Below are 12,229 nucleotides of genomic sequence, written 5' to 3'. Positions count from 1 at the left end.
CATTGAATCAGAGTTAATGATAACTGCTTGTTACTTATATCTGAGCTACTGTCACATTGGCCGGGGGGGGGGGGGGATAATTGAGACAGCTAAGTTTCGGCAATAAGATGTGTCTCTTTCATTGTAAAAGTAAAAAAAAATCATTATGTAATATAGGAAAATGAGTTTTTGATTGGGTTTTGTAATTGTGGTAGAATTTAGTTATTTCCATCTTTAAAATATACCAGTTTCTGTTGTAAAAATAGTTACATTGAATTTATGATCTTATTAGGAAAATCCTGAGGCTAAACTGGAAGATTTGGAAAAGCCTGGAGTCGATGAAGAACCTCAGCAAGTTCTTTTACGGTAATTCAGTTTATTTCTATTGAATGCCAGTAGGATTGTAGCAAGCCATTAAAATACTTTTTTGGTTGAAAGGAATTAATATATTTTTTCTTTTCTTTGTCCTATTTTGTGTGTTCTGAGTTGTTGTCCCTATCTCTTACACTCATCTATATATTTGCATGTCAAGTGTGTCTGTCTGATCTTTAGTGTTTGACTCTGTACCACTGCTTAAATATTTTTCCTCTCGTCTTCTTTGTCTCACCCTTATTGGATCAATCCTTAACCTTATCCATAGGTGTTGATACAGCTAGGGATATTGCAATCCTGTCCTTAACTGCAAAACTGAAAATTTAGTTTAGACAGCTGATGAAAGGAAAATTGCACATTTGTTCCATCTGTTACTGTTTTCTTGTTTTGTGCTTATTTGTCTTATTTACACATTGGCACAAACTGCCTCACGTCCACCACCAGTGTGTGGGTGGGTGTATGTATATATTGTGTAAATTTTATGTAGCCCCAAATATTTCATACACACAAGTTGCAACAAAAAATCCTCCTAGATTTATTCTTGATAAACATAAGCGTGGCATGTAAAAAGCACCTCTTGAGTGTTGTGCCTCACAGAGGCAGTGTGGCTGATACCAGCATTGCATAACTAGCAACTGTGCTGGTGGCATGTAAAAAGCACCTTTCAAGCATCAGGCCACATGGAGGCAATGACAAATTACCAAGACCTTTGGCAATATGTCAAGCATGGCATATTGCCAAAAGTCTGTGTGTGTAAAATCTAGTGTCCTATGGTACATGTGAAAAAAATATTCTTCCTTGACAAGATAAATCACAATTAGTTTTAAGATATTTTTCATGAGCTTAACAAATGCTCATATATGTGTGTGTGTGTGTGTATATATATATATATATATATATATATATATATATGCACTATATGTATACACACATATATTACCATAATGCCAATTACATCAATGAAATGGAATAGTGAGATATAGGGGTAAGAGTAGAATGGAGTAAACAGAAGACAAACGGCATCTAATTACATGTGTGTGTGTGTATGTAAATACACATACACACAAATAGTGTGTAGCAGGAAAAAGAAAACTTCCATATGTTTTTCTGCTGAACTCTGCCTTTAGCTAAGTTAGGAAGGTGGTAAAATTGTCTTCTCGTGGATGTTTTAAAGTGGGGTTTTGTTTTTTGTCATCCTCATTTAATGTCCGTTGTCCATGCTGGCATGGGTTGAACAGTTTGACCAGAGCTGGTAAGCTGAAGGGGCTGCACCAGGCTTCAGTCTGATTTGGCATGGTTTCTATGGCTGGATGCCCTTCCTAGCGCCAATAACTCCAAGAGTGTAATGGGTGCTTTTGCATGCCTCCAGCACAGGTGTGACACCAGTATCTGCCAAGTGAAATCAGTCATGTCAAATACCGGTGTCATGCTGGTGACATGCAAAAGTACCCGTTACATTCAGCAGTAGAAATCATGCCAAATCAGACTGGAATCTGGTGCAGAACCCCTCAACTTACCAGCCCTGGTCAAACTGTTCAACCCATGCCAGCATGGACAACAGACATTAAATGATGATGATGATTCAACAGCAGATAGTGTGTATTGGTCCGAACCCTGACCAAAAAAAAAAAACCTAAAACATCCATGGGAAGACGGTGTTACCACCTGCTTAACTTAGCTAAAGGCAGATCAGCAGAAGGATGTATGGGAGTTTTTTTACACATACAAACAAATCTCAAATGTAAATAGACTCCATTTGTCTTCTGTTTACTCCATTCTACTCTTACCCCTGTATCCCACCATTCCATTGATGTAGGTAACTGGTATTATAGCAATATGTGTATGTACATATATATATATATATATATATATAGACACACACACACACATACATTTATACATATGGGCATTTGTCAAGCATTTTTAATGGAAAGTATCTTAAACTGTGATTTATTTTGTTGATGAAGGATATTTCTCTTTTACCAAGTGTGTGTGTGCATGTGTAAAATCTTGTGTTCTATGGTACATGTGAATGAGATTGATGTTTTCAGAAATATATAAATTTGGTTTGAGAGTGACAGTTGAGGTAAACCTAATATGTTTTAATTTCTCTTTTCTTAGTTACGATGATGCCTATCAGTATCAGAATATATTTGGTCCTTTGGTCAAGCTGGAAGCTGATTATGACAAGAAACTGAAAGAATCTCAGACTCAGGATAATATCGTTGTCCGTTGGGATGTTGGCCTTAATAAGAAGAGAATTGCCTACTTCCGCCTTCCAAAAGCTAATGAAGAGATGAAGCTGATGCATGGTGATGAACTGCGGCTGCGTTACCTGGGAGAATTGCACAAGCCTTGGTCTGGTGTTGGACATGTTATTAAGATTCCTGATAATTATAGTGATGAGGTTGCCATTGAACTGAAAAGTAATGCTGGTGTGCCAGTGGAGTGTACACTCAACTTCGTTGTGGATTTTGTCTGGAAATCTACTTCCTTTGACAGGTTTGTTTATTTGTTTTGATAATCCTTAGGGTGTGGTGGATATCTTAAGTATTTGAAAATGATGTAGTAAGCTAATACTATATGCTGTTGCTATACTCATCATTGGGTGTTGGTTCAGAAATATAATTTTTCAACACATTTAAAGCACCCAGCACAGGTTGGTGTTAGCAAGGGCATCCAACCACAGAAGCCAAGTCTAATCAGACTGGATCCTTGTGCAGCTTGCCAGCTCTGGTCAAACCATCCAGCCCATGCCAGCATGGAAAACAGATGTTAATAAATGATGTATGTTCACAAGACATTTTACAATGAAAGTTTTTGTCATTGGTTTCTGTTAGGCACAGCTGTGGCCATGGTAGGTGCAGGTGTAGCTGTGTGGTTAAGAATCTTGTTACTCAGGCATGTGGTGTCAGGTTGAATCCCACTGTACAGCATCTTGGGCAAGTGTTTTCTATAGCCCTGGGCCGACTTAAGCCTTGTGAGTGGATTTTGTTAGATGGAACATGAAATATGTCTGTCATATGGATGTATGTATTTGTGTGTAGCCTAGTTTTGACATGATATGGTGGTAAATATGACATTCATACAAGTGAATAACATCGCTTGTATGACCAGATATGTGATAAACATGTCTGGTCAAAGGGAAATATCTTGCTTTGAAACAGATATGGGTTGGCGACAGGAAGGGCATCTGGTCATAGAAGCTATTTCTCAACAAATCTTGTTTGACCCATGCAAGCATGGAAAAGTGGACATTAAAATGATGGGAACAATGATGCTTTTATGTCTTGAGTAGGCTTTTTAGAACAAAATCCTATTGTTTCCTATGAGTGGTGACTTTTATTTTTCTGACAGTTTGATACTCTTCTCATTGTCAAGGCCTCAGTGAAGTAATTTTTTTTAAAATTATTATTCAGTAGGATTTATAAATATAGAGAAAAAAACAAACAAACACAAAATATTGATTTTTAATTCAATTTATTTTGAATTTTAGAATGCAAGCTGCCTTGAAGACATTTGCTGTTGACGAGACATCTGTATGGGGATACATTTACCACAAACTCCTTGGGCATGAAGTAGAAGATGCAGTCATCAAATGTCAGCTACCTAAAAGATTCACAGCAGCTGGACTCCCAGAACTCAACCATTCCCAAGTCTATGCTGTCAAAACTGTACTTCAGCGACCACTCAGCCTTATTCAAGTATGATTTCACTTAAATTTTTCTTAGATTGAGTTGATCAAAATCACTAATCAATGTTTTTATTTATTCTTTTGTTGTTCATTTCTTTTTCCTTCTCTAATGTGTTGAAAACTTTGTTTTTGATAGAGATTTCATTGTAATTAGAGGAATTTGCAGGAATTAAGTTTGTTGACCATATAGTTTGGGAAAATTCAAAGATGAATCTTCTAACATCTCTGGTACTAATTTCTTAACCCCAGCAATCTCTAGATGCATCACCCCCTCTTCCTTTAATGTTCTTCATTTATATTACTCACTCCATCACTTGTTCCACATAACTAACCATTCCTCACTTTCCCCATAGTGTTGCAACCTCTACCCACCACTCTTCTCCTGTCCCCACCCATTTCTACTCTAATACATTGAGAATCCATCTGGACACCTTTACCACTGTTTTATCTTTCTTCCTAGCTCCACTTAAGTTACTTCTATCCGCTCTTCTACAATGTGAGTAGCCATGTAGCTCCTCTACAGTAAGTAACCTGTTTTGTTTCGGGCCCCTTCTCTCATACTTTAATCCCTCATCTGCTAGCATAAAAAGCCACCTATACTTTGTTGAAGTGGATCTAAATCTTACAAACTGCTTAATGACAGAAGTGTGATGTAGTCCTTGGACTTGTGGAATCCTGTCGAACCATCCAACCCATGCCAGAATGAAAGATGGATATTAAAAGATTATGATGAGAATTTAGTAAATAGGTTAGCTCTGTAGAGATGGGCTTCCATTCCCAGCTGGAACCATTTCTCATCAATAGCCTCTTGGCTCACATCAGCATTCCTTCTCCAAGATTATTTTGAAGCCTACCAATGATTATATGATGTCTTTTAGGTTATTTGATTGAGCTTCTCTTTAATAATACTAATCTTTTGTTGTAACTGTTCTTACAAATTTCATTATCAAGGGCCCTCCAGGAACTGGTAAAACTGTGACTTCAGCGACTATTGTATATCACTTGGTTAAGCAAGGTAATGGGCCCGTACTGGTGTGTGCACCATCAAATATTGCTGTTGACCAACTGACCGAGAAGATACACAAAACTGGTTTAAAGGTTTGTATATTTTCAAGAATAATTTCATATATATATATTTATTTATTGCTCCCACTTCAATATTTATCTAAGGAGAAGGCAGTCTGTTATGGACGGATGTAAAATGAAAATCTTTTAATGAGACTGAGACTTTTGGCAATGTGCCATGCTTGAGAAGACCCATCAAGCCAAGTGAAGCTGTAGTCATGGCTGATGATGGTGTCATGTAAAAGGCATCCTTCAAATGTTGGGCCTAGCAGAGTTAAGTGACTGACCACCTTTAGCAATATTCCATTCTTGAGAAAACTCAAGCCAAGTGAAATCGTAGTTGTGGCTGATGCCAGTGCCACATAATTGGCACCCGTGCTGGTATCATGTAAAAAGCAGCCATTACACTCTTGGAGTGGTTGGTATTAGGAAAGGCATCCAGCTGTAGAAAGTATGCCAAATCAGATTGGGACCTGGTGCAGCCTCCAGTCAAACTGTCTAACCCATGCCGGCATGGAAAGCAGACACTAAATGATGATGATAGCAAAGCCTTGTGAGTGGATTTGGTAGCCAGAAACTGAAAGAAGCATATTGCACATGTATATATGTATGTTTTTGTCTCTTTGTCTTGTCATCACATGATGGTTGTAAATGAACATCACATTCATATAAGCAATGTTGCTCGTTTACAATTTCTGTGAAAAATGGGTCTGGCCTTGTTTGGGAACAGGCAAGACTTGGTGATGTGAAGGATGTCCAACTGTCAAAAATCTGCCTTGGTAAACACCATCTGATCCATGGAAAAGTGGATGTTAAAACGATGTTATCCTTGTAATTGTTGAAAATTATTATAGACTCTGATTGTAATAATATTCAACTTAGGTCAATTTACAAAATTTACTATATTGAATATTAATAAAGATAGGGAAACTCGTGCCAATTATAAAAGTTTACATAGTAGCTTTTTCCCCTTTTCTCATATAGATTAACCCATTTGGTATCAACCCTTCTGGGACCATCTTTGCTTTTACAATACAAATTTCCAATTTTAAAGTGATCTGAATTAAATCTATTTATCCAAATTGCAGGCTAATTTATGTTCTAAAACACCAACTTAACAATAATAGTTATTTTACTAAATTCTTCATTATTTTTAAAATCAATTGAAATAAACATGATGTATTTCAACAGGTAAATGGTAATAACAAAGGGGTCAACAAAAGAATTCTGCATATTCAAAAAATATGCAAAGTTTTAATTCACATGTATCAGAATATTGAAATCAAATATGACCATTTATATGCACACACACACACACACACACTCCTATACTACTTTAAGAACTGATATCATCATCGTTTAGCGTCCACTTTCCATGCTGGCATAGGTTGGACAGATATATTATTTAGTTTGAAGTCAGTCATGGATAAGCAGACCTTCAAAAAAAGCATTCTATCCATGATGGGATGTAGGGTTACATTATCTGTGTTGCAACAGCAATATGAAATATGCTTCCCCTAACAAATGCAAAATTGTTACAATCATTTTTAGGCTTGGTAAACTGCTATCAAGTATATATCCCGAACATACACAATACAAGGGCCCCCACTAAATGGTTTGTTAAAAAAAGATGCCAAATGGTTTTGGTCAGAAAAACGCTAAAAGACATTTGAGGAACTAAAAAGTATGTTAACTTCAGACTTGTTGCTTACATACTTTGATCCGAAGTTGGAAACAATACTGGCAACAGATGCTAGTGAGTATGGGGTAGATGCTGTTACACTTACACAAATGTGAAGATGGCAGCCAAAAGGCTATAGCCCACGTGTCAGGAACACTATTGCCAGCAGAAAAAATTATAGCCAAATTGAAAAAGAGGCATTGGCAATTATACCTGGCATAAAAAAAAGTTCCACAAGTTCGTAGATGGTTTATACTACAGACCATCGCCTGTTGCTAATAATTTATAGATCTAAGAAAGGAATCTTAGTACATACAGGAAACAGTTTGCAGTGATGGGCACCATACTACTAAACTATGACTATGCAATGAAATATTTACCTTCAAGAAAGTTAGGACATGCTGACTGCCTATCCAGTTTAATACCCAGAAATAGTGAACCATTTGAGGACACAGTAATAACAGCCCTAAGAGCTGAAGGGAAAATTAAACACATAACATGGAACATTGTATTAGAGTTACCAATAACTCTTGAGGAGATAAAGCGACACATGTCAAAAGAAACATTCACTAATGAAACAAAATTCTGTGATCAGTGAAAGAAGACAAAAAAAGGTTCGGTAAGAAAAAATAAGATGTAAACATATATTCAACATGCAGTGGCATACTGATGTATGGCTAAAAGGTAGTGATACTTGAGACTCTACAAAAAAGAATGTTGAAAGAATTCCATATTGGACATCGGGGGATCGCAAGGATGAAAGCACTCATGCGCATTTATGTGTATTGGCCAAAGATAGACAAGGAAGTTGAAAACATAGTAAAAAGCTGCAGAGGATGTGCTCTGACAGTGAAATTGCCTACTAAAAAATGGGAGCCTTAACCAGAAGTTAAAAGTCCATGGTCAAGACTACATATTGATTTTGCAGGTCTGTTAAATGGTTATTACACCTTAGTAGTAGTAGCAGCTGAGTTTTACTAAATGACTGGAAATTAAGTGCAAAAGACCAACTGCCTCAGTTGTAATAAATTTTTTGCAAGATTTGACATCACAGACGTGATTATATCTGATAATGGAACAAAATTTGTGTCCAGTGAATTTAGAAAATTCTGTGAAATGTTCATGGTAGAACATAAAATAATAGTGCCTTACCAAATGGACAGGCAGTGTTTTGTGGGCACTTTAAGAGAGCTTTGAGAAAAGCATATGAGGAAGCCATAGACAAGTTGCTCTGTAGCAATTCCTAAGGGTATACAGGGTGACACTGAACCACAATACAATAGCAGAAAGCTCACCAGCTGAACTGATGTTTGTGAGGAAAATGAAATCAGTTTTTGGTAAACTGTTACTTGGTGAGGAAAGAAAAAGTACCAGGAAAAACAATCCAAAATTTTTCAAAATTGGTGATAAGGTGTACATGAGTTTGTATAAAAAGGAAGACAAGACTGGGAAGAAGGAAAAATTATAACGTACATAGGGAAAATGATGTACAGAATTAAAAGCAGAAAAGGTATTGGGAAAAGACACAAGCCAGTTGAAGAGATTCATAGAAAATGAATCAGACAGATTGGAAGAGCCTATGGAATGGCTGTATGATACATTCTAGGTACCAACACCGTTACAGGTGGTTGAACCTATGCATACAAGTGGAAGTAAAAGGAAGAACAAACACCAAAAAGAAAAAATATTAAGTTGAAAAAGAAATGCTAAAAAGGGAGGAGGGTCGAATAAAGTAAAATAAAATTACATGCTTCCCAAAGAAAAGAAATTAAAAGGGAAGATGTAGTGAAAATGGTACACTCTTTCCTACGTGACAGTCACTATAAAGTCAGTAGTTGAAGTCTGTATCAGTTATGCAATATATACAAATTTGAGTTACCATCAAGGTAGACGTTACAAAGTTGTCTTGCAGAGCTATCAGCAGTAGCACAGTAGATGAGTCAAAGATAATATGACGCAAAACACCGCCACAACATAATAGTGGCGACAAGAATATTAGTGCTGACAACAACATACAAGTGGACGAAGGTCCACATTATAACAATATATATATATATGTCTGTTTCTTTTTCTCCAGGTTGTTCGTCTTTGTGCCAAGAGCAGAGAAGCTATTGATTCTCCTGTCTCCTTCTTAGCTCTACACAACCAAATTCGTAATATGGACAGGTAAGCTTCCATGTTTCTGTCTCAGTTCCATTAATCACATCAGTTGATTCTACAAAAAGTTTTTGTGAAGGCTTCTTTATAGTCAATGTAATATTTTTTTTAATTAAAAAATATTAATTATATGAAAAAAGAATTAAACTTTGTGGAAGGAAGTTTTCATATTGTGTTAAAGTACTTATAGAGTAATTTGTATATAAATTACCTTGTAACAAAATCTCTATACACATTTGCCAAAGTGAACAACGGTTAATTGATGATGATATGTATACGATTGATTTTTTATTTATTTATTATTATTCTTTTTTATTTTATTATTTATCTAGCATGCCTGAGCTTCAGAAACTACAACAACTTAAAGACGAAACTGGAGAGTTGTCTTCAGCTGATGAGAAACGTTACCGAGCTCTCAAGAAACAGTGTGAAAAAGAACTACTGCAAGTGAGTGAGAGCTCTCAAAATTTCTTTCATTATTTTATTCTCAGACTTTTGGAAAATTCAGTGGTTTTTCTGTTTGACATCTAACTGAGCAAGTTTTCTAACCTCCTTTTAAGAGTTTTATTGAAGTTAGTTTGCACCTCCAATTGGCGCAACCAGTCACTGTATGATGATGGGTATATAATAAAAGATATCCTTCATTTCTTGTCAGTTCATAGCATTTCCCTTTTCCTTTCCACTATGTGATACTGAAGAGGAGATAATCACCCCAAAATGCATGCATCCACTAGTCTGATTAGAGGGCATTTCAAACTGATTACACCTATTTCTCTGACAAAATACAGTGTATGACTTTCTTACAGTTTTAAATACACCCCAAGTATCATTTCTCAGCACTTCTCAGTATTTTAATAAATTAACTATTGGCAGAGAACTTGTAACACAAATGCTGAGTTTGGAATGGATGTCATTTAATTGTTGAGTGGCTTAAAGTTCTACATATCTTCTCTCTCTCTCAGAATGCTTTTCATTCAAAATGTTATTTGAGAAGTAGAAACTTAACATGATGTAATGTATTTTGGTATTGTTTCTTTTTTAGCATGCTGATGTGATTTGTTGCACTTGCGTTGGTGCTGGTGATCCTCGATTAGCCAAAATGCAGTTCCGCTCAGTTTTGATAGATGAAAGCACTCAAGCTACTGAACCAGAGTGTATGATCCCTGTTGTTTTGGGTTGCAAGCAGGTATGTATTCCTTGTTACTGACTTTTTGGTTAATTATTAACAAGTACATGTTCCATCTCCATAGCTTCAGGTTCAGTGCCAATGTGTGGGGCTTTGGGCAAATGTCTTCTACAAAATCAAAGGCCAGCCAAAGTCTTATGAGTTGATTTGGTAGGAGAATGAAAGAAGCCAATCATATGTGTGTGCATGCATGAGTGTTGTTTAGTACAAAAGTTGTAATTTGAGTGATGATGTTGTCCGTTCTTGTGTCAACAAATCATCTGCTTGCTTCACAACTTAAAATCCATGTGAAATAAGGGATTCCTTTTTTGAAAAGCAGGTATGCCTTAGTGACAGGGCTAGTATCCATTTGTAAAACAATGTCTCAATAACATATTTAAATCAGTTTTTTTTCTGTGGTTTACATGAATATGACCAAATTGACAAAAATTTATTAACAAACATTTCATTTAATGTTAAGTTAAAATGTAGCTATAGCTCTATACAGTTAATGTGTCTGTATATATTTTTAACTGTAGAATTATGACAGGTAAAGATATTAAGTACTAAATGAACAATACTGGAATAATGCAATGACACACCTATTTACTTTTCATACTTTCTCGCAGAATTAAATATATGAATATGCTAATTGCTGTTCTATTTATCTTTGGAGGCCAACTTCTCCTTTCAGACTATGTGCATTTGCACCATGGTGTTTCAACCTGGTTATGGCTCTTCAGCCAAAGGTATTTCTGGATGACGCTAAACAAGAATTCTCTTTGGTTTTCAGCTTGTACGATTATGGTTAACATTTATGCATCATATGAGGTCATTAATTTTTTTTTTTGTTAGGTTAAACATAAATTAGGTTTCTCGTGATTAGAAATTGTTTAGAAAAATTTCTTTTTCTTTTCTGTATTTTCTAGTTAATCCTGGTTGGTGACCATTGCCAGTTAGGACCAGTTGTCATGTGTAAGAAAGCAGCTCGTGCTGGACTCTCCCAATCATTGTTTGAGCGCCTTGTCGTGTTGGGCATTCGACCAATTCGTCTGCAGGTCCAATACCGTATGCATCCAGCTCTGAGTGCATTTCCTTCCAACATTTTCTATGAAGGGTCATTGCAAAACGGAGTCACAGCTGGTAAGTATTTTTATAGAATCATCATCAGTTTTGCATTGATTGCTGGTAATATGATATATATACCTATAATTCCCAAGTCTTTTCTGTGGAGTCTATTGATTTAAAAATCTGTCTTTAATAATTAAGTCTTTTTTTTTCATCCACTGTCAGTCCAAACAAGCAGTTCTCTCTAGTATAGACCTTCCTGTAACCTTTAGACTTGGATGATGTTTTCTCTTTTTTGTTCAACATTTCACATTCAGTGTGAAATTATTCCTTGGTATTCAAATTATTCCTTGGTATTGTGTATAATCAACTGCTTTTATAGATACTGCATGTACTCTATTTTTATGTACATCTAGCCTGTCCTTGTCCCTCTATTATACATTAGCCTCTTAACACTTGGCACAAAGCCACTTCTCTCAATACTGCACTCCCACTCTATCAAGGGTGCTTGTCTTGTTAGTTACTTGGTGACATGTGCCAGTACCACAAAAAAGGTTCCCAGTACACTCTGTAAAGTAGCTGGCATTAGGAACGGCATCCAGCTGTAGAAACCAAGCCAAAGCAGACTTTAGAGCTTGACAGTTCTGGATTATTGAATCTTATTTAACTGTTCAATCTATGACAGCAGGAAAGCCATTTTATGACATGATGATGATTGCTAATTTGATCACACTATTTGGTATAGGAATTTTAGTTATTGGATACTAATGATGAAAAGAAAGCTGATCTATTTAAAATTCGTGTAATCTATCTGCACTTCCTTCAATCAGTTTTGATATAGTCCCTATAGGTCTTATAGATACTTGTCATCTTTATGAATGGTGTGCTGTATTTCATCACACTGTCAACACTGATGAGCTGTGTGCTGGCACAGCTAGACCAGGATGTGTAATATGGTGCCTTCTTGAGAGCCTGAGTTGTTCCATTGTTCTTAACTTGAATGAATGAATTATTGTTCATTTGTTCAGAATCCACCAGCTATACTTTC

The 12,229-nt window shown here is 36.1% G+C and overlaps 1 protein-coding gene across 2 annotated transcripts in view; it reads left to right on the top strand.

The window, feature by feature from the left end:
* Positions 1 to 12,229, top strand: part of LOC115210320 (regulator of nonsense transcripts 1) — a 70,309-nt gene that overhangs the window by 40,825 nt on the left and 17,255 nt on the right. For both annotated transcript variants that reach the window (XM_029778845.2, XM_029778844.2), the window contains exons 6-13: positions 272 to 345; positions 2,473 to 2,853; positions 3,848 to 4,055; positions 4,997 to 5,143; positions 8,869 to 8,957; positions 9,281 to 9,395; positions 9,991 to 10,134; positions 11,043 to 11,256. In XM_029778845.2, the coding sequence (XP_029634705.1) occupies positions 272 to 345; positions 2,473 to 2,853; positions 3,848 to 4,055; positions 4,997 to 5,143; positions 8,869 to 8,957; positions 9,281 to 9,395; positions 9,991 to 10,134; positions 11,043 to 11,256 (1,372 nt within the window). The remainder of the gene's footprint in view (positions 1 to 271; positions 346 to 2,472; positions 2,854 to 3,847; positions 4,056 to 4,996; positions 5,144 to 8,868; positions 8,958 to 9,280; positions 9,396 to 9,990; positions 10,135 to 11,042; positions 11,257 to 12,229) is intronic.

This window comes from Octopus sinensis, linkage group LG4 (assembly GCF_006345805.1).
Source record: "Octopus sinensis linkage group LG4, ASM634580v1, whole genome shotgun sequence".
Lineage (NCBI taxonomy): Eukaryota > Metazoa > Mollusca > Cephalopoda > Octopoda > Octopodidae > Octopus > Octopus sinensis.
Note: the sequence above shows the minus strand (reverse complement) of the source record. Positions and strands in the feature narration are given on the sequence as shown.